This window comes from Drosophila obscura, unplaced genomic scaffold, assembly GCF_018151105.1.
Source record: "Drosophila obscura isolate BZ-5 IFL unplaced genomic scaffold, ASM1815110v1 contig_1, whole genome shotgun sequence".
Classification (NCBI taxonomy): domain Eukaryota; kingdom Metazoa; phylum Arthropoda; class Insecta; order Diptera; family Drosophilidae; genus Drosophila; species Drosophila obscura.
The window spans coordinates 9,237,300-9,262,128 of record NW_024542679.1 but is presented as its reverse complement, the minus strand read 5'-3'; the positions used below and the strand labels follow the sequence as shown (position 1 = coordinate 9,262,128).

Genomic DNA, 24,829 nt, shown 5'->3' with positions numbered 1-24,829 from the left:
CACCGCAGACTTTGATTAAAACAATAAACAACTGCAACAGCAACAGCAGCACGAAGAAGAAGGAGAATGCAAGAAGGAGAAGAAGAACCAGTAAAGCAAATAAAAAACACAAATAGAAAACTGCATTGTAATGAAACGTAAACAGGCGATAATAATGCAAAAACATTTTAATTTGCCAATCAGCATGCGTCCTCTCTATCTTATCTCTGGCTGCATTTGAGATCCTCTGAACAAGGAGGCGAAGCTTCCTTCCGAGACTCATCAGCAGAGGGAGAGAGCCACCCGCCTCTGACTGTGCTGACTGTCAAGGCTGCGTCACAGATCGGAAATAGACATCAGTTTTGGCGGGCTGAAATACCTAAGAACTATTTGCATTTTCCGTTACCACAATTATTTAAACAGGCTGTTCAAATATTGGTTAAGTCGAGGAGCCGAGCCCTGGCCATGTGAGTCGACTGCGACGTCATGGCTGATTGCCTGATGGGGGGGGGAGTAAAGGTAAAGTACCGCCATACCGCAGCGATGGTGATGTCGCCGTGATAAGAATGTCGAAAACAATGGCCAGACATTGTGATTTGTTGTACAGGCGGGCCCCAATCCACCGCTCGCTCCAAGTCAATCGATGGAAAGATACCAAATAAAATGTATTAATTTATTTTTATGAATCAAGAATTTGAGAATTTCGGCGTCGCATTGCAGTAGCAGTTTCTCTCACCCTAAAAAGCTCTCTCTCACTCTCTCTTGTACCACTCTTATAGTGACTCTCAAACTGTGGAATTTATTTTATTGGAATTAAAATGTTAAACTTTATTCGTAAGCAGATAATCATCGTCATCGTCGTCGACTGCCTCCTCAACTACACTGTAGGAGCTCTTGCCCTTGCCATCCTTGGCCAGATGCGTCTCAAAGAACTCCTCGACGGTGTCCGTGTTCCACTTGGTTATGGACAGCGTCTCCTGCACCTTGCCAGCGGCATCGAGCAGCTTCACCACGGGATCCAGGCCACGGACATACTTGATCTGGAGATTGGGGAACTTGGCGGGCCGGCCGCTTTGGACGAAGGCTTGTATCTGGGGATAGGCACGGAATTTGCAGGTGCACACCTCGAGAATTGCCTTTGCATAGGTTCGCTGTGCTGCCGGCTGCTGATCCAAAGTGCAGCACTGCTTGCAGGGGGTCCTGTGCAATGGAAGATAAGATGTTAATGGAGCAATGCTACACGTACTGCCACTCACTTGAGGGTCTCCAGACCAAAGTCATCCAGTTTTTCGCAGCTGGAGCACATTAACTGGGCCTTAATAAAGCCCAACTCCCGACAGTCGGCAGCCGTGAATTCAGCATGGATTTGCTGACACTGAAATGCAGTTGAATTTTATCTCTTGCAGGCGGTGGCGCACTGAATACTCACACTAATAGCTAGCAAACAGCTGGTAAGAAGCACAAGTTTCTGCATAATTTTGGCTATTCCAATTAAATATAATATGTCCACGTCTGTTTACTTGTTTACAATATATCGATATGTCGGTATATCGGTATGAAATAGTATTTTTATCAATTTTCCGGAATATTTTGAAAATGGTAATTTATATTTTGGTATATTTGGGAAATATATGGGAAAAATTACAGCAAAATCTGGAAATGAATAGGCAGCATTGTTTTGCAAATTTTGGCACGAAATGAGCAACAATCTGCATACCTTGGTAAAATGTATATTATGGACTTGAGATTTTGTTTGTAATTTCAGGCTCCAAGTAATGCAGAAACTACTCAGTCTCTTATTAAAAGACATCAACTAAATTTTGTAGCTCATGGGTACCAATAATAGGTATCAGAACCGGGATAAATGTATATATAAAACACAAAACATTTGCATAGATAGGTAAAAAATAACTTAATCTAACGAAAATGCAATATTAATGTTTTAAAGCAGCCTGAAACAACAAATTTAACATCAATTAAAGGAAACAAGGTATACAAAAGTCCATACGCATAGAAGAAACTTGGTTGACCAGCAACAATGTCGTCACATTTAGTCAACAATTACGTTTTATGCTTTGGCCGTTTTTGTTCGAACCCTATTATCTAAGCAATCCCATTAAAAATAGGTTTGAAAACTAGCCAATCCCAAACAAAATTCATTGAGGAATTGCATAAAATAATTTTTTTAGGGCTGAGAGGGCCAACTAGCTAGTAATATTAAACGGAATATCAAAATCGAGGAATATCAACGTTGAATGTTTCGAAAAAAACAATCGATACTATCGTAATAGTATCGGGCTCAAATAATTATTAAAAAACCATTGAAACCTTTTAGGAACTTGTCCATTGTAAAAATTAGATGCCACCTGTCGATTTGTTTACAAATTTGTCTTCGTATTTTAGAGCAGCTAATCCAGCCAAACATATCAAAAGCGCAAAGACTGTAGCTCGATACTATCATGATAGTCTCAAGACCATCGATAGTAGAGGCTAGCAGCAAAATATCGATACTATGGATAGTGCCCTCTTTGGTTTGTTCAAATATAGTTTAAAGATTAAAAATTAAAAAGAGCAATAATCAATATACAGTGTCTGGGTCGCATCTGTGATCCGAGCCAAAAAACCAACAGTATTCTGTGCGTGTTTGGCAAACAACAAATTTTGTGGCCAAATCAATAAATTGGAGCGTGCGAGAGCGAGAGCTGCGCAAAAGAGAAAAAACGAAACCCGCAGCAAGCAACGCATAGAGGAGGAAAAAAGGTGAATAAATAGAACATGGCACAGAAAAAGGCAAAATGCAAGAAATCCGATTTAAAATTAATTAAGAAATAAGACGAGAGCATCGAAGCAAAGAGGTAAAAGATTGGGCCCAGAAATAGAGAGAATGAAAACGGTTATACAGCCTCAGGCTCCAGGAGAGCAGAAGTGTTCTTGTGTGTGTGTGTATATGTGCGTGTTTGTTTGGAAAATTAACATTTATAAATTATAATCCCACGGGATTTCGTAGTGAGGTGTTAAAAAAATTCACACTTGCTATAGTGTGTGTGTCTATCTGTTTATTTAATTTATATTTACTCAAGTAAATTAATTCGTTTGCCCTTGTACAAAAGCAACAACAAGAGGCTTGGAAACTTGTTCTGACTTGCAGTGCCGCCACCCACCCCCTCTCTCATTCTTATTCTACTGTTCACACACACACACATGCAATAACGCATTGTGGCTGTGCTTTAGCTGTTCATTCAAGCTGCCCCTTGAGTGGAGGGGACCTTCCTTCCATTCAGACAGCTTCCGCTTGCATCTTTCTCATCTCTCTTATGTGCACTGGTCCCGTTTAACGGGTTTGGCCATGGCAGCTGCCCCTCTCTCGCTCTCTCTCTCTCTGTCTTTCTACACCTGCTGCATATGTCAGCCCCTTCCAGTCGCCTTCCAGACAGCAGCCGTCCACGCGCTCAAATTTCTTATCAACAGGCGGCCATAAAGCAGAAATCCAAAACCAGGCCCAGAGACTGAAATCGTAAACTGCGTTATATTTTTTTTCTTGCTAATTTTTGCACGCCTTTGTCGTGCCAGGTTTTTGTTTGCTTTCTCCCTCTAGAGGCTGGTGATAGCTCAAGTACAATGTTACTCCCTCCCTCCCTCACACACACACACACACACACACACACACACACGCGCGCACTCTTGCTGTCGTGCAATTTTGCCATATTTCAAATACATATGTACATCTGACTCATCCACAGGTAACTGTAACTGTAATTACCCTAGCATCCACACACATGAAATCCACACTTGTGGAAGCCATTCGCCCACTTTATCAATGGCGTTCAAATCGTGTTGTTTTTTTTGGTGTACTAATCAGCATTCGTTTTGTTTTCACCTTCTGCCTCTCGCCGGAGGCTTTGATAAGTGCCCCAGGTGGCGGCCCATGGGGCTCGTCATCGAGTCTATTAGCTCACTCTTACAGGGTTTATTACGACTGTATGTCCGGTTCAAATGTATCGCCCACAATCACACACATGCGCGCATTTGCATGGCACAAATTAGGCCCAACCTCAATCGACTCCATCTCTCTCCTCTACTAACCCCCTCACCCTGCGATTGCTCCCGGCTCACGCAACTTCTTGATTGACTACAACTATTTTTGGGTCCCTTCCCTCCGAGTGTGTATGTGTGTGTGTGTGTGCTCTCTCTCCCCTCGACTCTGGTTTCTTTCCATTTCAATTGACCGAAAGGTCAACTTGATTGCATTTGTATCTTGGGCCTCTGTCAGCCGGCAGAAGGCACATCCCATTCTCATCCTCTCCTTGCCTCTCTCACTCTTGTGACTGTCAGTCCTCGTTTCCATTTCAGCTGTCTACTTTCGCTTCTAGCTGTGTGAGTACGTTGCTTGTTATTTATAGAAGCCAGAGTGTGCATGTATCATTGGGAGTGAGTGTATTTGGCTGTTCTTCTAGTTCCAGCGTGTCCTAACGGTTAAGTTCAAGGACTTTACTGTGGAAAGCAGGAGCAGCAAAACCACTGTACTAAAAATTGGGCGGTGTACGTATGTACAGGACATTAGCTGCACATAAAACTATCAGAAATATATTTGGGCAATCAATTGTGATTGCATTCATTGGTCGCTCCTCTTGGAGCAATTTGTGTTACTAGCAGTGGTATTCCACAAACATTGTTTGATTTGATTTTTCACTGAAATGATTCCCATATCAAAACTAAAGTAATATTGTTTTGTTTATACTTATAACCTGCGACTGGGAGCAGCTTTTACAAGTTAAATCAAATAAATCAAAATCAATTTGTGGAATACCCCATATGCATTTGTGGCCAGAGATGGGCAGACAGTCATGTCCGCCTCTTAAATATCGATAGTAACAGCGATTAACAATAGACCCAAGTAATCAGTTGAATCGTTGGGAAATTGTTTGGTTTGAATGATAAGATCTAACTGCTGGCGTGTTATCTGTGATTGTTTACACACGCATGTACCATACATAAATAAATATATATTCAAGTGTTTCAAGTGCATTTTTATGTCAAGTGCGTGACAAAGGAGAGTGACAAGAGAAATATTTAATGAATAAATAAAAACTGTGTAAATAAGTGCAGCTTGAGTTCCGCGCTCCCCCCTCGCGCTCCCCTTCAGGTAAATAAACGATGACATTTTGATACAAAATTTATGAAATTCGATTTTCTTGTTTTTGCTTTCACTTAGGTAGAGAAAGAGAGAGAGAGAGAGTTACAGGGGCGGCTGGCGGTATAGGCAGGCAATAATAATAGTCCAAGATTAAAAAAAAAAAAAAACAAAAACGAACGGTACCGTACCGAACAACACACACAAGTAAAACAATTTTGAGTTGATTTTAATTGCACTTCGTTTTTGTTTTGCAGCAGCACCAAAAACAAAACACAAGCCTGCCGCCCAGACAGCCAGTCAGCCAAAAGTCATCCAATCCAGTCCGTCCAGTCACAAAAGAACTCTCGAGACATACACAACACACCACACACACACACACACACACACACATACACTCTGCAACCCACATTCAAGACTGGCCAAAACACAAACACACATTCCAGCCAAGTAAACCAGAAATGCGTTAGATATAAGAGCGAATCCGATTCCGAATCCGAATCCCCCGTAAAGATGAGAGCCCCTGGCTTGCTGCTTGCCTATGCTCTAATCAGCGCCTGCTGCTTGACGCTTTGTGCCGCCTGCTCCTCGCGTCCCATGCCCAAGCCCCGTCCGGAGGCGCCGCCCAGCACAGAGGGACCCGGAGGTGAAGCTGGAGCCGTGCCAACACTGCCACCGGATAATGTGGCCATAACGACGCCGCGGCCGAACATCACCTTTCCCACGTTCAAGTGCCCGCCCACATATGCGGCCTGGTACTGCCTGAACGATGCCACCTGCTTCACCGTGGAGATCCACAATGACATCCTGTACAACTGCGAGTGCGCCCTGGGATTCATGGGGCCGCGGTGCGAGTACAAGGAGATAGACGGCTCCTATCTGCCCACGCGAAATCGCGTGATGCTGGAGAAGGCGAGCATTGTGAGTGGCGCTACCCTGGCGCTGCTCTTTATGGCCATGTGCTGTGTGATCCTATACATGCGGCACGAGAAGCAGCAGAAGCAGAAGCTAAACGACAGCGGCACCGATGTTGGCGATGTAGTGGGTGGCGGTGGCGGTGGCTGTCAGAACGATGGCATGGACGAGGTGGATGGCCGCAAGCCGATGCGATCAGCCCGACGTCCGTTCGCACCATGCCGGATCCTCTCGCTGGAGGAGGCCCACTACCAGGCGCTGGTCTCCAATCACCGCCCTAGGCACTGCAATTAATGCAACATTTAACACAAACTGAAACTGCAACTAATGATCGAACACAAGTGTTTTTATTTTATTTTTCTGAATGTCTAACATGTTTAACCGTCCCGTCTGTTTTTTTTTTTGTATTGTTTGTTTCTTTAATTCTATTTTTTGACAACGATTCGATAACGACTATATTAAATACTAGTATTAAGTACCCGCTGATGTGCCTCTAAAAAGATAGCAGAAGTATTACTGAGACGAGAGTCGATGATAGCCGCCTCTCCGAGGGAGTTTAGAGATAATCCAATGCAATTTTGGCAGCTAGCCGACCATTTATTTATTATTAATTTAACTTGATTTAACGCCCGCCACACGCGTAAACTATTAACGTTAATAAAAGCGAGAACAAAGCGAAGCGAAACGAAACGAAACGAAAGAGCCTAACTTTTAACTAAACAAAAACGTTGTTATTTCTTAATTGTTAAGTAAATTATAAATGGGAGAGCTAAAAGGCATGCAGCTATCACTAATTGAATCACCATACTAATCCCAGCCATCCATATTTCTGTTGCATCTTCCAGTCATGCCGCACAACAATCAAAATTCCGACGATGATCAGCTGGGACCACCCAAGGCCGATTTCAGTGCACCGCCACCATACGAGGCTAATGTGGGACCACACGGCACGCTGCCGGCTCAGATGCCATCACTGTCGCTGACCACGCATGTCAGCGGGCATGAGATGGGTGCCCAGATGCAGCTGCAGGGCGGCGATTTGGTGGGTCAGTTGCCGCAGGATATGCACGGAAAGCTGCCCACATACGAGGAGGTGCAGATGGAGAAGTCGCTAAATGGAGAGCTGCCGCCTGCCTTTCTGACGCTACCCTCGAACCAACAGTTGCCGCCACCGCCGAATCCACTGCTGCCGCCCAATCCGCTGCGTGATGGTGCGGCTGCAGTGCGTGCCGCCCAGCCGGCGCTGACGTTCATCGCCATCGATGCCAGTGATCCGGAGAACAGTCTCTCGACCACCGACAACTTGCTGGGCACGGACATCATGTTCATTACGGCCTTCATTGTGGCCTTTCTGTTCAACTGGATCGGCTTCCTGATGCTCACCTGTTTCTGTCACACAATCGCCGCCCGGTATGGCGCCCTCTCCGGCTTCGGCCTGTCGCTGGCCAAATGGACTTTGATTGTAAAGCACTCGACGGATCTGGCCTCCCACGAGAACTCATGGCTGTGGTGGTTGATCTGCGCCTTTGGCTTTCTGATTAGCATACGCGCCCTCATCCAGTATGTGAGCATCAAGCGGTCGTGGCGCCTCCTCTCGGCCTCGGCCCAGGAACGGTTGCTATTCTTCTACTAGGTGCGGGGTCAGGCGACGTCGCCTGTCGCGGATGCCATGTAAATACGTTAGATATACGAAGACAGACAGAGAGAGAGAGGGAGCAAGAGCAAGTAGTTTGGAATCGGCGTCCCAGGAGAGGCAGACGTTGCGTATGACCCCAACCATCCTTCCGACAAGCCTAATCCTTATCCTAATCCTAATCCGATCAGTCCTTCAGCGCATAACACACACACAAACACACACACGAAAACCAATATCGATGCGAACTTATTCTGGGTTAGTGTTTTCTCTAGTTAATGTGTTAAATAGCGCAACTTAGTCCACGGATCCCATAGATGTAGCATTAAACAAAAACGTTAAGCAAGCAGTGTGGAGGCGGGTGGTGCAGGAGACACCTGCCACCTGCAAACCAATTGAATCTAAATGTAAATGTAAATGTATGTGAATGTGTTAATGGATAATATCTCTCACCTGTATTACGCGTAGCTGGTTTACACCAAACCCAATACCCCGATCCCATCCCTTAGGCCAGCTAGTGGCGCCCCCGAGTCACGCCAACCCGCTCCAGCACTTGCACCAGAAACAAAGACACAAAACAAACACCAAAAACAACAACAACAACAAAAAAGCAACCAGAAGAAATGAAAGAAAAGTAAGAGGATAGAGGAAAAAATATGCCACCTATATTTTTTTGTTGATCCTACTTTACGCTGTGGTACTTAATTAATTAACTACACAAAAGCCAGCAGTAATACGGAATGCTAAAAACACACAAAACAACTATTGCTAGTATATATGTATGTACGATTATTGCCTATTATAACGTTTACAATTAATACGTTTAATCCCTTTGTATGTAAATTATACAGTGCATATGCATTGTAAAGGGCGCATCCTCCATTGTCCCCACACACAGGAGATGCGTCAGTTTTATGCAAATTCAATAAAAGTCGAATGAAGTCATTCAAATCCAGCGCGGTCTTCTTTTATATTTGGAGTTAATTGACAGTTGCAGGACGTTTATCTAACACACCATGCAACCGTCCAGCTTACGATAAATCGACATTAGCCAATCCTGAACAACATTTATTAAGGAATTGAATAAAATTATTGGTTTAGGGCTGAGAGGGCCAACTAGCTAGTAATATTAAACGGAACATCAAAATCGAGGAATATCAACGTCTTGTCGTGTCCGTCAGTATATCTACGGTATATTTTGATAATGGCATGGTAGATTTGGGTATATTTCTGTGGGTCTGGCCACTAACCATACAGTCATACTAACCATCGATAGTTTTGAATGTTTTGAAAAACAATCGATACTATCGTAATAGTATCGGGCTCAAATAATTATTAAAAAACCATTGACCTTTTTTATTTTCCATTGTTATTTACTAGTTACTAACTCGTATTTAATAGAGCGGGGCCAAGCCAATCATTTCATATCGGTTTCTGAGGTTCCAGTCCCACTCGACAAAACAAATCAAGTGAAATATTTATTTTTCCATATATGTACATTTGAAAATGACCGCCAATCTCATTTAGCTCACAAAAATATCGATATTATTCGCTCCCAAATCGTGGTGGTTTTTCAAAATTCGCTCTCAATTCGTGGTGGGTTTTTCAAATTTGCTCTCTTTTCAGTGGTGAAGAGAGCGTTTTTGTGGTGACTTTCCCCTCATTTTCGTGGTGTGAGAAACATGTTCTTAACGGGAACGCGTATGGAATGAAGATTCATTGTTGCGTCATTCCATACGCGTATGATACATTTGATTTGTATGGGAAAAATTTCAGCAACATGGGGAAATGAAGTAGCAGCATTGTTGTGCAACTTTGGCACGGAATGAGCAACAAGTCTGAATACCTTGGAAAAATAGATATTATGGACTTGAGATACTGTTTGTAATTTCAGGCTCCAATTAATGCCGAAACTAGCCAGTCTCTTTTGTAAAGACATAAACGAAATTTTTTAGCTCACGGGTACCAATAATAGGTATCAGAACCGGGATAAATGTATATATATAAAACAAAACATATGCATTAATAGGTAAAAAACATGTCAATCTAGTATAAAATCATAAATAATGTTTCAATGGAAATTGGAACAACAAATTTAACATCAATTAAAAGAAATAAGGTATACAAAAGTCCATACGCATAAAAGAAACTTGGTTGACCAGCAACACTGACGTCACATTTAGTCAACATTTACGTTTTATGCTTTGGCCGCTTTTGTTTGAACCTTATTATGTAAGCAATCCAATGAAAAATAATTCTGAAAACTAGCCAATCCTAAACAATATTCATTGAGGAATTGGATAAAATTCTTTTTTTAGTGCTGAGAGGGCCATCTATATAGTAATATTAAACTGAATATCAAAATTGAAGAATTTCATATCACAAAATATCACGGTATGGCAGCCCGCAGCAACTACGAATTGCAGGAGTCTGGTAGCGCCACAAAACGACGACACATTCGTTTTATGTTGTTTTTGTTTGAACCTTAATATGTAAATAATCCAATAAAAAGGACTTCTAAAAACTAGCCAATCCTAAACAAAATTCATTGAAGAATTGGATAAAATTATTTGTTTAGGGCTGAAAGTCCCAGCTAGCTAGTAATATTAAACGGAATATCAAAATCGAGAAATATCAACGTTGAATGTTTTGAAAAAACAATCGATACTATCGTGATAGCTCTAATAATTATTAAAAAGCCATTGAAACCTTTTAGGAACTTGTCCATTGTAAAAATTAGATGCCACCTGTCGATTTGCTTACAAATTTGTCTTCGTATTTTAGAGCAGCCAAACCAAACATATCAAAAGCGCAACCACTGTAGCTCGATACTATCATGATAGTCTCAAAACCGTCGATAGTAGAGGCCATCAGTAAAATATCGATACTATCGATAGTGCCCTCGATGGTTTGACACCTCTGAACACTGCTCTTCTTTTTTTCTCTCGTTCGGATGTGTGTGTGCGTTCCTGCGAATCTTTGAGTAATATTTTTCACAAGTCGGCCATATTTAAAAACTGCTATAGTTTGGCAGCAAGCAGTGTAATTAAAAAATAAAGTGCAATAACCAACGACTAAATAAACGCCGTTGAAAGTCGTAAGTACAAAATGTGAAAGACATCACGCAATATTTGCGTTTTTGTGGTGGTTGGTGTCCATGAAAAATTCTTTGTGTGTATCTGTTGGCAATTTTCCTGTTCGTTTTTTGTTTCTCCCTTGTCAGCCAGCTTGTCTGGGGCCGCTGAAAATAGTTATTATTGATTTTGTGTTAATGTATATCTGCAAGTAACGATTTAAAATATTTTCCTCGCTTTTTCGTCAATAATTGTTTTTGAGCAGGGGTAATGATGGTGTGGATGTAGGGGGTGGATAAGGTACAGCTTACAAAAGCCTTAAGTTCTAATTAAAAATCATCAACAGTTTCAGTTTAAATTATGTTTTATCAAAGGCATCGGCCTTTTTCTGCATTTTCATTGTGTTTTTTGTCTCTTTCTGGCCCGCATGGTCGCCCGGCCGGCTTTCTGACTCAATCAATTGCACACACACGTACACCACACATCTAGACAGCGTCAGCGCTCTGGCAAGTCGCCATCTTGCTTTTCTCTCTCCCCGCATCTAGACGGACGCACTAAATTTGAGGCTCTTTTTATTGACCATAGTAATTACCCTGCACTTAGGGTTGCTACCTGGAAACCGGTTTTAATGTAATTCTCTCACGTTAGCGCTAAAAGTGTTTCCATTTCCTCGCTGGAAGTGTCTTTTCTGCAGAAATTTATGTGCCTTTCCGTGTGTGTGTATACGCACGCTTGGTTTGGCTGTAATTGCCATTAGCGTTGCCAGACTAACGCAAAGTAGTAATAACAACAAACACAAAAAATCATCAACCCGCTTGAACCATTGAAAATTGCTTTGTTTTTATGTTTGTTACGATTTATTTTCAGCCTGTTTTATGTAATTTGCTCGCTTTAAACCCCAAACACACATCCCACCAAATCCCCAACACTTAACCCAATAGCAACTCATCAAAATTATGGTCAGGTATGCTTCATCCCCTCATCCACGCCAACCCCTCTGCTTGCTTGTGCTGTGCAGTTCCAGAATAATCTCTCCAACTAATCCTATCTTGAACTCTTGCAGCGTTAAAGTCAACGGAAACCAACAGCAGCAGCAGTATCAGCCCCATCGTTCAGTAAACTCGAGTGGCGCCAATCTCAAGGCAAACGTCAATATGGCATTCCGGGGAAATCAGAACCGTAATCGCAACTTTGGTGGCGGCGGCGGCGGTGGTGGTGGTGGCAATAACTACGGCGGACCCATGGGCGCCAACCGAATGGGCGGCATGAACATGTCACCCTGGGAGTCGCAGAACCCCGGCGGTGGACAGTTTGGCAACAATATGCGTCAGGGTGGTGGACAGATGAACGCCCAGGCCATAAATTTGGCCAACAATCTGCTGAACAACCTGTTCAGGAACCAGAACCCACCCTCGCTGCTGGATTTGCCGCGCGGCGGAGGTGGCATGGGAAACCGTAATCAACGTGGTGGCCCGGTATGTACAATCACTCCATTCGATCTAGTGTTGGATGACAAAATACAAAGAAAATATATAAATTGTATGTCTTAAGTATTATTATTTTTGCCGATATTCGTGTGTCAAACGTATATGAGATTCTGTGGTGGAGTTGAGGAGACAAGAGAGAGACCAGAAACCCCACACGAAATGAGATCTAATACAGGTGTTCCGATTGCTTACAAGCCAAATGCCTTTAAGAAAAGAGATAAATTCCGAAATGAAGAACTGAATGCATTTTTCAATATCAATAAACTTTATAAAATTTTATAAAATCGCCGCCAATATCAGGTTGGGAGAATTTCTATTTGAAATCAAAGTATGAACACTATACTGAATAATCCTTCTGAAGCGCTATACTCTCGTCAATCTTGTATACTTAATATACTTTGTATATTTTATCTTAACTTTTTTGGTTGTACCTATGAAGTACACTGTAAATACAGTTTTCATTCACCATGGTCCTATAGAAATATTTTGGGAAAAATATCTTTCTTATTTCAAGTACGGAAAATCTGATGGAAATGTTTTCCAAAGGCAATTTTGGAGCCTCTGAAGACGCGCCTTAGTAAATCTATCTCATATCCCCTACTCCACTGCAGAACAAACCACAATTATATTTTATTTATTTGTTTTAACATCGATTAGTTTGATTAATTGCTAAACGTAGTTATTGCTTTCCTTTTTAAAAGATAAACCGAACCACAAAAACCAAATATCAAATTGTAGTTTGTAGTTTACTAAAACCAACCAAAAACCATTCAAGGAAAACCTAACCCATATTTGCCACACTTTTTTTGTTTGTTGATGAACCTAAGAATCGTTAGAAAATAAATATGGATTTGTGCAGTTTATTGTAGGGATAGAATGATGATGTGAAGGAGGATGATTGTAGTAAAAGGTTTTCAATATAAAAAAGCATTTATTCCATTTAAAATGCAACTTTTGTTTTTAGTTTTCTTTAGCGAAAACTGCACAAATCGAAGCAAGAATAAAGTCAATAGAAAGAATTATATTATATATACACGCATATATAACGATACGAAAAAAAATGTACCTATAAAACCATGTACCGCCAACACTTGCTCCCATTCAACGAAGAAAAGAGTATGACGATGAATCCAGATGGAACGATAAGTAATTGATCTCTTACTAGATGTACTTAAGCATTTAATAATTACCTTTTTACCATAATTATAAATTGAATTTATCCAAACATTCAACCAACAAAAAACCAGATCCAATGCCAGTTCCTCTGGCTGGACTCTAAAACTAATTTCACAGCGCTTTTCTAATTTAACAATTCTATGTTTTTTATTCTCTCTTCCAAAACCGAAAAAAAACCAAAAATATGCCAAACAAAATTCGATGCTTTTCCAAAAAAAAAAAAAATACAATCGAATATCGAACCCGCATCGTGCATTTCGAATGCATTCTTCATATTGTTGTCGCTGCTCTCCGGCATATTATATATAAATAATTATTGCTGTTGCTGCTGCTGCGGCTGCTGTTGCATTTGTCGTTGTTGTTGCGTGTTGCGTATTGTTGATGCTGCATCTTCTTCTCAATCAACCAACATCCAACAAAAAAATCAAACCGAATAAAATATCAATAAAAAATTCGATTTCCTAACTCTTGGGCGCAACCCTGAAAATAATCGAAATGCAACACATGCACACGCACGCACGCATGCGCGTACGCACGCAATACTATGCCACACAAAATATGTGAATCCATCCACCCAACGATGCTGTCTATGATGCTTCCAATGCGACTGATTGATTGCTCGATCGATTGATTGACTGATTGATTGTGTGAAAAACCCTCTTCTAATCTGCTCTGCTCTGAAAACCGAAACAAACCGATCCGATCTGGTACTGGTACACTGCTTGATGGTGCAACGGGAAATACGAAAACAAAATGCAAAAACTGAATGCATATAAAAATACAATAATTATAATATTTAATATCATAATATCTATAAATGTCTAATGAAAATTCGTCGCCAATTCTTCTTCAACGTTCCTGCCTCTGACCGAAACATGAAAATATGTCAAATATGTTCCGAACAAACAAATATCACAAATCCGAATTCCATTTTTATCCACAAAAATGCCACACGCCCCACACTTGGCCGCCACACGCCAACGACTTCAACTGCACAAATATATATATCACAAATATATATATGTCGCGTAACATATCCCCGTCGACTGATTGACCGCTCTTGCCCCGCCGATCTGACCATGCCATCAAAAAAAAAATAATGTGCAAATTTATATACCATTTATATATAAACTATATATCTATGTATTTACTTGTAATACATCTTGTGCAACAATTTTCCCCCCCAAATATCTAAATTTGATTCTGTAAAATCACTATATAAATTACTCGTACAAAAAAACATTGTAAATGGCCCCAAAAATGCCATATTTGTTGTCTCATATATCTCTCGATACTCAAATACCGATGTTGAAATGAACTTTTGTGTCGCTTTCTTTTGTTTAAAATCAAAATCGAAATCAAAAACAAAAACAAACAAAAAACCAACCGATATTATTCTCATATGCCCCGTGCAATTTGTTGGATGAAATGACATGATGTATTGTGAAAATGTTAAATCCTTTATGATGATGATAAAATGATACACACTATATACATATATAAAGATGGTCAGTCGCGGCGGCGGTGCTGGCAATCGTCTCAACAATCGTCGTGGCCAGGGAGGCTTCCAGAATCGTGGCGCCACTGGTGGTGGCAGTGGTGGTCCCAAGCCCCCGCAAAAGCAGGGCGGCGGCGGTATTCGCAAGCAAAATGCTTTTGATCGTGCCAAGAAACTTTTGGCCAAAAATGCCAACCAAAATAAAAAGAAGGAACCTACTCCTGGCGAAAAGAAAATCGAGAGGTAAGACTAACTACAAACAAACTTTTCCAAACAAAAAAAAAAAAAAAAAAAAAAACCAAAAACAAAAATCTACCAACAGAAACAATTTTTTATACCCACCAAAATCGAGAGAATTAATTCTTTCACCAAATGAAAAACAAAATATATGAGTGTTATTTACATAAATAGATAAGTACTTAGGAATTCGAATTTCCAATCTTCAAAAATTGCGTTCCCTCATATGTGTACATCTCTATAATATATAGATCTAGAAATTGTTGTTCAGAAGGGATCCCTCCTACTTATCCCTTTTGTTGATGCTCTCTATCTCTCTTTACATTAGTGCAAGCGATTCAATGTGTCTGTATGTGTGTGCTTTGTACGGGTGTACCTTTATGGGGGGCGGGGATTGGGGGGACAGGGGAATGCGTAAAAATCTATAATATATTTATTACACATTTCTTACATATACATACATAGCCATATATCTATCTACTTAATGTTAATTTTTACGTAGTATTATTTTTATAAAAGTTAAACCTTAAGGTTGGGCTAAGTACCTGTGCCTGTGTGTTCATGTACAGTTTGAAACTCATTTCTGGGAATCGATACGAAGTCAAAGAGATAGATTATTAATATAAGAATCGGAATGAGGATTATTCTTTCATTGGGAGAACAAAAATGAATATGAAGATTCCTTATCACTCCAATCAATCCACATCTGTATAGTATATTCCTCCATCATTCTCAAAACTCAGATAAATTGCATGCGCCATCCATAATGCTTAAGGCAGAGAATCTTCATATACCACTTAATCTACTCAGTCTTAAATAATTTTAAAGAACGAACGTCAGTGCAATAGTTTTTAGTGTACTTTCAGCCAAAGCGATAACCAATTAAAAATGTTCCAAATTTATTGCAAAGAATATAATTTCTGCAACCAGTAAAAACTCTTTGACTTCGTAGCATCTCTCTTTATGTGTAGAAAATCATACTTTTTATGAGCTAAAATAATTTAAGTAATTAATTAATTTTACTATTCGTGAAACGAGAAATATGCCATGAAAGTTGAACACATCGAACTCTTTCCAATTACAAATAATATATTTAAAAAAATCTAAAGGTTCCTCAATACCAAACTTAAACTGTAAATCAGCAGTGGGGGCTCGTCCTTACTGCCAATTGCTCACACGGCATGGCTCCGGGATTTTTTCGTGGAAAACCCACCCACACCACACCACACCACTCCATCCAGACGCATAAGCGAAAAACACATGACGAGGCATTTGCCTGTTCGACTCGAGACTGGGACCAAGGCAAGGCTTGGTGCCACGAATCTAAAGACAAACAATATACATGTCGTGTGCATGAAGAGGCAAATTGATGCTCGACTCGAGTTTCGCCTGTATTATAAAACTTGAACTTAAAAGGCTGCCAACTCTTGTGGCATATTTCTCTGTTGATGTTCCATCAAAATTCACTTTCATAACGTACTCCCTCATCATCAAATCAAATCACCAGAAATTGATGTTGATCTGTGTATTTTATATAAAAATATATACTTATATATATACATAAATGTGTAAACCATCTGTTGTGGCCGCCTGCCTGTGCTGTGCTCCTACGTATCATAAGTATAATTTCAGCGGGAAGAGCTCTCTCCCTCTTCTGTCTCTCCCATTTCCATTTCCTTTAATCTTGTATTCTCTTCCCTAGAGCCAGACGAGACCTCAACATCCGTCCATTCCCCCCTCCCCATCCCATTGATTCGCCAGAGCTCATACTAATGAAGTTTCTTTTCTTTTTATTTATCCAATGACCCGACCCGTCCGTCTCCATATGTGTAGCCCCAGCAAGGACTCGCCGTATGCCAGCGTGCCGAATGACATGTTCTACTGTCATCTGTGCAAGAAGCACATGTGGGACGCCAACTCTTTTGAGAATCACATCAAGGGACGCACCCATCTGATGATGCGCGAGGGCATTGAGGAGAGCTACCGCCTGAAGGCGAACATGATCCGACAGGAGGCCAAGATCGCCGAGCAGCTCAAGTCGATTGAGTTCGATCGCCTGAAGCGCATGGGCAAGAGCAAGCAGCGCCAACTGGACTACTGCACCATGTGCGATTTGAACTTCCACGGCCATATATCGACGCACCGCAAGTCGGAGGGACATCTGCAGCTGAAGAAGTTCCTGCACCCCAAGTGCATCGAGTGCAACAAGGAGTTCGCCACGCGCATCGATTTCGACACCCATCTGCTATCCGCCGAGCATCTGAAGAAGGCCGCCGAGAGCAACACCAAGGTGGGCGAGCGCAAGCGCCAGACCTTGCCAATCAGCACCGAGGAGGAGGAGACGCGTGATTTGCGTCTGCCCCAGAAGCGCAAGAAGAAGCCCGTGAAGAAGGAGGGTGAGGCCGAGATCAAGAAGGAGCCTGGTGCCGAGGGTGAGGCAGCCGAGGGAGAGGAGGCCGAGGGTGAAGAGCCCAAGGAAGGCGAGGAAGCCGCCGACGAGACCAAGGAGGGCGAGGAGCTCAACGAGGGCGAGGAGGAGGAAGAGGTCGCCCTGCCCGTCGATCCCGAGGATTGCATTGTCGACTTCCTTGACGGCGATGAGATCCCCAGCGAGGTGGACCTCCGTCTGCCCAAATACAACTGGCAGCGTGCCGTCGGCCCCGGCCTCATCTCGAAGCTGGAGTGCTTCGAATGCTCCGTCTGCAGCAAGTTCTTCGACACCGAGGTGACCGCCGAGATCCACTCTCGCACGGCCACCCATCACCGCAACTTCCTCAAGTTCATCAACGAGAAGTCGAGCGATACCAAAATCGCCCAGAAGCGCGCTGCCGCCGCCCTGGAGGAGAACGAGCGGAAGAAGATTAAGATCGAGGAGGCTGAGGCCCCCGCCGCCGAGGGCACCGCTGCCGAGGGGGAGACCACCGAGGGTGGTGAGGGCGAGCTGTACGATCCATCGGAGGCCACTGGCGATGATGAGGATTTCGAGATGGTCGATGCCACTGCCGAAGGCGCTGATGGAGAGGGAGAGGGTGATGCTGATGCTGATGGTGATGGTGATGAAGAGGGTGCCGAGGGCGAGGATGGTCAAGGCGAGGACAACGGCGAGGAGGAGATGGAGGCCCAGGAGGAAGAGGAGGCCAATGCCGAGCAGGAAGCCGAGCCAGAGCCGGCAGCTGCAACCCCTGCTCCAGCACCGGCCACGCCTGCCGTCAAGCCGGAGCCCGCCAAGACACCGGCCAAGGCTGCTGCTCCGGCCGTCGCTGCCGCAGCTGCTGCCACGCCTGCTTCACCTGCAGCCGCCGCAGGCACTCCAGACGCATCCCCATCGCCGGCCAAGAAGGCCACGCCCGCCCGGGCCGCTGCCGGACCCAAGGCAACGCCGCAGCGTCAGCGCGCCCGTGGTCGCTACAACCGCTACTAGGCGGAAAATATGATCGATAGCAAGACGAGCATCGGATCGGATCGAGGAGAGTTAAACATAATTTAACATAATCTTTATCTATATAGAAATAACCGGAAGGAAGCAGCGCAGACACTCCATCTCATGGACCGATCAACCCCATCATCGCTCCCCCTCCCCCCCTTCCACACACGCCCACGAACACACACGCCACGCTCCCTTTTGACATTTTCATGGCATTTTGCACAAACAAAAAATGAGAGAATGAGAGGAAAAAGCTAAGAATGAATGAATGAGGGAATGGGAATACTTTTCCAATCATCGAGAGAGATGAAACAATTGAAGACATTGTAATTGAAGACGAACTTCTTGTCGGGGGAGAAGACAGACAACTTGATTGATTGATTGATTGATTTTCGCATTAAATGAAGCTCATGCCCGCCCCCGACCGCGCGTCCCCGTCCCCGACCCTCTACAATGCATAAAACACAATCCAAGAAATCCATTCAAAATATGTAATCATATAAATTTTAAAATAAACAAAAAGAAAACAAACATAGCTGTAAAGTAAACACTTTTTGATTTGTATATTGCCTGGATAAGGTTAAGGGAATCAGAATAGAAGAATTATTCCATGATTTGTATTTATTTATTATTTGCACGCAGAAGTGGGTGGAAAGGGCCCACAATTGCAAGAGAATTGCAAAGCGTAAAGGATAGACTCGGAGTCGAGTAGTCTAGCTGATAAGGCATTGTTTTCTTTCTGCTGTTGCTGTTGGACTGCTCCCAAGTGATGCACGAAGCTATTCTGTAATCTGTTTTGCATCCCAACGTATCCGAATAATTTCCAAAGATTTCTAGAATAGACACTAGTATTATAAAAATGCAGACACGTAGTGCATACATACATACATATATGTATATAGAATGTACATATGTATTGTTGTTTAAATCGGTTTACTTCGATTCTTAGATTATGTGATGGGCTGAGCGCAGCGAAGGAGAGAAAGCCTTGATATGGTAATACTCGTACAAAGTAAGTTATATTATTTACAGCTTACACGACTAGAAGAGGGGCTGTGGGGATGCTGCGCGAGTTGTGGGGCAGGTCGAGGGTCGTGGGTTGAGTGAGTGACATACATATACAGTTAAGTTACAGTTGCAGTTGGGTGCAGGAGCTGGAGACTCAATTGAAGTTACAGTCGAGAGTATTCGCCTCCGTCATGGTGGTGCGCATCCGACTCTGATCGCTCTGGGAGCGACGCAGTCCGCCCTGTCGCCAGCCGCTGCGCCAGCGCTTGATGCAGCTCAGCAGGGACCAGTTGATCGACTTGGAGCGACTCAGCACATAGATATACGGATCCGATGTAAAGTGCAGGGCCGTGAGGACATCCGCAATGAGAAAGAATACGTTTTTCTTGTCCACTCGATTCGGGCCAATGGCCAGGGGTATGGCAATCTACATATGGAGAAGACGCAAACGTTTTAGCTCTGGAAATGTAAAATTAAACAAAGGTTGAACCACCCACCATCTGTGGCATCCAGCAGATGACGAACGAGATGCTCAGGAAGGCCATCAGCTTGGCAAACTTAATCTCCACCGGCGAGGATTCGGTGCCCGCCATCGTTACACTGACGCTGTGCTGGAACTGGCGCGCGGACTGCCGGTGGGGTGCAGTGTGGTGGCTGCCGCCGCTGCCCGTGCTGTACTGCGTTTGGTAGAGTGTGGTGCCACTGCTGCTCTCCGGGTCGATGCTCTGCACACTGGCCTTGTCCCGACCCACCAGGTCGTAGTGCATGTGCCGCTTGGCCGTGCGACTCTTACCAATCACGCAGAGCAGGGTGTGCGCCACGAACAGGTTGCAGGTCACGATCACGATGCACAGAAGGGTGCCTGAAGCAGGGGATTAGCAGGGAGCGATTAAGCGTAAAAGATTGCAATGTTACGTTACCAAAGACCATGAATAGCACGGCGTATGCTTTGTTCCAGAAGCCATCGGCATCACGATAGCGTATGCACTTCATCCTGTCCGGATTCGACTCGTCTATGTAGGCACCAAAGCCCACAAAGGGCAGGAACGTGATGATCAAGGCCGCAATCACAATGCTATTGATGCTCTTGCGGATCAGCTCATAGGTGATGTGCTATGGTAGGGAATTAATGGAGAATCGAATGCGAATCTAGTACTGAAATGGACTATCCTACCTTGTGGTAGATGAAGGGTCGGGCCAGGGCCATCCAACGTTCAGCGGCCATTACGGCGGCAATGCATCCGGAGCTGAGACCAAAGAAGCGCCACACCACATGCCCCACACAGTCCAGCCGCATGTCGGAGTGGTCCCCCTCCTTGTACATGTTGTACTTCAGCAGCGAAGTGGTCAGCACACCCAGCAGAGCCACCAGATTGTTGGTGGCCAGGCAGCTGAAACAGAGACGCATTTTGGGTGTTAGATTCAAGATAGTCAAAGACCTGTTGCATTTGCCATCAATTACCACTTTGATGAGACGGAAATCTTTCAAGCTCTGCCCCATATGGGAGCTGTACAATCGAACGCCAAACCTTTTCGGTTTCACCAGACGTGACGAGAGTCACAAGCAACGCTCGCTCAATGGACTCCCCAGCAGAGGGAAGTGTATAATCGGACAATTCATTTTGCATTAAATAACAATAAATTACGATTAATAAACATTATAGAGGAGAGGAACACCTCTCTTGAAAGGTACTTAAAAGAACGGCGTGTGCAAAGATCTCTTTGGAGATTTTATTGCTTCGAAAATATAAACGAAACTATTGTCTTTGCTTAAACCAATAAAAGTATATTATATTTGAGCGAAATGACAGGAAGGAAGCACTTGAGAACCATAAATGTGTTACTGCATAGAGATTAGATAGTTTCAGACTTTGATGGAGGGTCCTAAATGAATGTTGTGTCCCCAAAGGAAACTCCTCTCTTAGTCACATTCCTTAGCTTCATTCATAGCCAAGTTTTCATTCATATTCCAATGGTTTATTCTCTTTATCTTATCACGAAACTGGAATAGTCCCCAGCTCTCCTAACAGTTTACACTTTATTTTGGGATCATAAAAGCCAAAACTAGTGGGAATTTTCTTTGTTTACTTTGAGCTGTGACATGCATAAAGCATCTGTCTGTCACAAAGTTAATAATAAAAATAGTGCATTCCCAATAATAGAATTATTATTTAAGGGGAGGGTTCACACTGCAAAGGCACGGCTAATTGCTAGGCATAGGCATGCCTCCTGCCATGTGGGAATAGAGTCATATATAGATACAGTATGTACAGGTACATATACTACATATAGTATATTATATGTATATACTTATGTAGCAATAAAACGATTATAAATAGAGATTTATGATGATGGCTGTAAATATTTCAGTGGCATCGGCTGAACGCAACTGTTCATTAGAGGGCGTGAATTGACTTTGACTATGCGAAATTTTCCAAATTTTCAATTTCTGAATGTGAAATGCGAAATCGTTTTTGGCGGAACTGCAATGGGCGAAATCATTGTTTATTTGTGTGATGTAATGTGAGGCGGCGATGTACTACACAGGGGGAAAAACCATTCTCCATCCCCGCGGTTTTTTTTTTTTTGCTGCTGATGTCATTGGGATTTGGGATTGGGTCTGATTTGTCGGCACAGCTCAAGTGTCAATCACTGGGCGCCTGCCATCAATCAAATTAAAGATCAAAGGGTCTTAGCGAAAGGAGCCCTCAAGTGTAAGGATTTTCTCTGGAGTGGAATTTACGCATATTACGACAGCAACAAAAACCATGGAAGAGGAAACGCACGAGTGTTCAGTGAATCTGGCTGGGTGCTGGCTTGTGCTGATTAAACGAATTTGAAACTGAAAGAAAAATTTAGGTTCACTCCCAGCTAAGCCAACGGAGTCTCTCAGTCTTTAGGAACTTTCTCATTAAATGCTTACGAAATAAATAGTTATATTCCCACTCGAAGGGGACTCCAAGCAACACGTGGCCAAATTCTATCCCATCAGTGATAAGATATGCCGTTGATCCGAGCAGAGCGAAATACTTCTAATTGAAAAATCCAGCAAAACAATTCCGAATATGTAAATCGGAGCCCGCATAGGCATTAGTGGCATAGTCGTACTAGTGGCGGGAGCCCCAAGAGCCAGAGCACGGGTTGAATAAACCCACACCACAGCCATGAACTGGCCGCCAACGGTGGCAAACAGTAAGCTAATAGATTTACTCCATACACTGCGAGAAAAAGCAGCAAATAAATTAAAGAAATATACCATAGAAGGGACTCAAAGGGGGGAATGTATAAAATATCTGATTAATGTGCAGTGAGTCGGAAAACTTTCGCTAATTTTTTGGATTTGTTTTTGCTTGCGGCCATTTGGCTGAGCAGTGTAGAAATGCACTTACCGCAACATGAGCGTATATTTGCTGTTCTTGTTGTGCTTTTTGCGCGCCAAAATAACCAGAGCCAGCGAATTTCCGAACACCCCCAGGCCCATGACAATGAGGCTGAAGATCATACGGTTCCGATTCGCATAGAGACTCCTTGCTGGTGGCGGCGGTGCAGCAGTGGTGCTGGTGCTGCCTAACAGCAGCAGGTCCAGCAGCGGAGTGGTGCTTGGTGTCTCCCCAGACATGTCGTTTATCTCAATGTTTGTTTCGTTTGATAATTGCACTTGATTGCAATTCAGGTGAAAATGTGTCTTGCCACAGAGCCGAGCCGAGCCGCAACTTAAATTTTTTCACAAATGAGCCTGCCACAACATACACACACAGAAACACAGGAGGGGGGGAAACACAGCTGGAAACTCGTTTCGATAGCCAAATTGAAACTAAATTAAGTTTTTGCTAAAACACTGCCTCATTAGAGATTGGAGTGTGTGGCCTGGCACCGCGCGACACTTGGCCAAAATGCGTTTGATTAGCCGTCCGATGCACTGCCCGCTTCGATCCCAAATACGAGAATATGTTTACTATTCCGATTCCGTGGTTCCGAGTGCGTCTGCAGTCAGCCAGGCGTCGAATTAGAATGACTGTGCCGCAAAGCACTCGGCTCTGCCTGTGCCACTGCTGCCGGCTGCTGCTGGCTGCTGCTGAAAGCTGTATTGGATCGATGGGATGGGTGGGTGCTGGAGAAGGTTCCTTCATGCTATGCTGCTGCTGCGTCCGCTCAACAGTTGGCAAACACACTCGGCTCTGGATCGCATCGGCTGAGGCCGTGCGGGGCTCGTGCTTGGTGTTGCTCGGGCTGGCGCTCTAGGTGGCCCACCCCTCGGCCACCTCACTGACAGCGGGGAGCCACCCCATCGAAAATGCACAGCTCGTGCCAACGTCTATGGACGTGTGTGTACGGTCAAAATAGCAAGTCAAATTTTATTGCTTTACGCGAATACCCTACAGCATTCCCAAGCGTCATACTGGCCCTCTCATCGCCGAGCAGCCGTTTACAAAACGGACCCTTATCAAACACGTTCCACGTGAATCACTGGATCACTGTATTATACTCGGATGATATCTTTGTAAGCGCTGAAAGAGGGAATTTCCTTATGGATGATGCCACCCACACAACCAAATCTTAATAGAAATTTAATAGAAAGTACTCACCAAAGCAAACTGTCATTCGGTTAGGCAAATCATTTTGACTAGCTGCAGGAAAAGTTTATTATATTTAATTTCAATTTAATTTAATTTAATTTAGTACGAAATCTTCCAACCCCTCAATGAATATTTCAGATCCCAGCTTTAAAGAGAAAGAGCATTCAATTTGCGGTTCTGAGTGATGGAATTTCGCCATGCCGTACCTTCGTCGGTCCACTAAAATTAACAATTAAGATTTTTTCGATTTGTAATTTCTCGTGTAATTTTCTAGCGAACTTTATGGATTTCGGTGGCGCAAATAAATCCAATAAAAACAGCAAAATCCAATTGAAAATACGCTTCAAAATCAAATTGAGAGATTTAGCCAAGAATTAAATGGTGTAATATTCGATTTAAGATGAAAGTCTCCCGCATACTATTCGCATTTTTATCGAGAAATTATGCAATGCGGCGAACCAAAGCGGAAGCCCCAAATCGTCATATGGCCAATGCCAAGATCCATTCCGGGAAGATATGACGCCGCGTATGCGCAACTACAAACTTAATGGTGCATCGGGAGGGAGAGGCAGAGGCAGAGGCTGTAGATGGCTGTTTTCCGGGTCAACTGGAAAGATAGAATTAATGAGTCTGCGGGGTGTGGGATGCTGACGTCGTCCTGCCGGCGAATTGGTTCTCCACATCCCTCCA

General features: G+C 43.3%; 5 protein-coding genes across 10 annotated transcripts; 3 read left to right on the top strand and 2 right to left on the bottom strand.

Annotated features, from left to right (window-relative positions):
- Positions 1-739: 739 nt before the first annotated feature.
- Positions 740-1,519, bottom strand: LOC111077225 (selenoprotein F). The gene is made up of 3 exons (XM_022371416.2): positions 1,409-1,519; positions 1,236-1,354; positions 740-1,179 (listed from the first exon to the last, which is right to left on the bottom strand). Exons 1-3 carry the CDS (start codon positions 1,451-1,453, stop codon positions 801-803), a joined length of 543 nt encoding a protein of 180 aa, XP_022227108.1. The 5' UTR covers positions 1,454-1,519; the 3' UTR covers positions 740-800.
- A 1,127-nt stretch (positions 1,520-2,646) lies between these two features.
- Positions 2,647-8,609, top strand: LOC111077226 (NEDD4 family-interacting protein 1-like). Its single transcript, XM_041592895.1, has 2 exons — positions 2,647-2,739; positions 6,871-8,609. Exon 2 carries the CDS (start codon positions 6,873-6,875, stop codon positions 7,656-7,658), a length of 786 nt encoding a protein of 261 aa, XP_041448829.1. The 5' UTR covers positions 2,647-2,739; positions 6,871-6,872; the 3' UTR covers positions 7,659-8,609.
- LOC111077227 (protein spitz) lies at positions 2,668-6,701 on the top strand. 2 transcript variants are annotated; one of them, XM_041592901.1, is made up of 4 exons: positions 2,668-2,739; positions 5,368-6,333; positions 6,377-6,396; positions 6,629-6,701. In XM_041592901.1, the coding sequence occupies exon 2, from the start codon at positions 5,624-5,626 to the stop codon at positions 6,317-6,319; it is 696 nt and encodes a 231-aa protein (XP_041448835.1). In that variant the 5' UTR covers positions 2,668-2,739; positions 5,368-5,623; the 3' UTR covers positions 6,320-6,333; positions 6,377-6,396; positions 6,629-6,701. The 2 variants fall into 2 exon arrangements, with proteins under 2 accessions (XP_041448835.1, XP_041448838.1); XM_041592904.1 differs by having other exon boundaries at positions 2,693-2,739; positions 5,371-6,333.
- A 1,976-nt stretch (positions 8,610-10,585) lies between the features above and the next one.
- Positions 10,586-19,085, top strand: LOC111077241 (zinc finger protein on ecdysone puffs). 4 transcript variants are annotated; one of them, XM_022371440.2, is made up of 4 exons: positions 10,586-10,755; positions 11,600-11,696; positions 11,796-12,207; positions 16,964-17,095. In XM_022371440.2, exons 2-4 carry the CDS (start codon positions 11,689-11,691, stop codon positions 17,000-17,002), a joined length of 459 nt encoding a protein of 152 aa, XP_022227132.2. In that variant the 5' UTR covers positions 10,586-10,755; positions 11,600-11,688; the 3' UTR covers positions 17,003-17,095. The 4 variants fall into 4 exon arrangements, with proteins under 4 accessions (XP_022227132.2, XP_022227130.2, XP_022227129.2 ...); XM_022371438.2 differs by lacking the exon at positions 11,600-11,696 and adding an exon at positions 14,901-15,136 and having other exon boundaries at positions 10,594-10,755; positions 16,964-19,085; XM_022371437.2 differs by lacking the exon at positions 10,586-10,755 and adding an exon at positions 14,901-15,136 and having other exon boundaries at positions 11,678-11,696; positions 16,964-19,085.
- Positions 18,811-23,616, bottom strand: LOC111077242. Of its 2 annotated transcripts, XR_002608137.2 has the most exons (6): positions 22,952-23,616; positions 20,737-20,953; positions 20,483-20,675; positions 20,060-20,424; positions 19,443-19,989; positions 18,812-19,387 (listed from the first exon to the last, which is right to left on the bottom strand). XR_002608137.2 is itself a non-coding variant. In XM_022371441.2 (5 exons), the coding sequence occupies exons 1-5, from the start codon at positions 23,179-23,181 to the stop codon at positions 19,717-19,719; spliced, it is 1,278 nt and encodes a 425-aa protein (XP_022227133.2). In that variant the 5' UTR covers positions 23,182-23,616; the 3' UTR covers positions 18,811-19,716. The 2 variants fall into 2 exon arrangements, 1 of the variants encoding a protein (XP_022227133.2); XM_022371441.2 differs by having other exon boundaries at positions 18,811-19,989.
- Between the last annotated feature and the right edge of the window lie 1,213 nt (positions 23,617-24,829).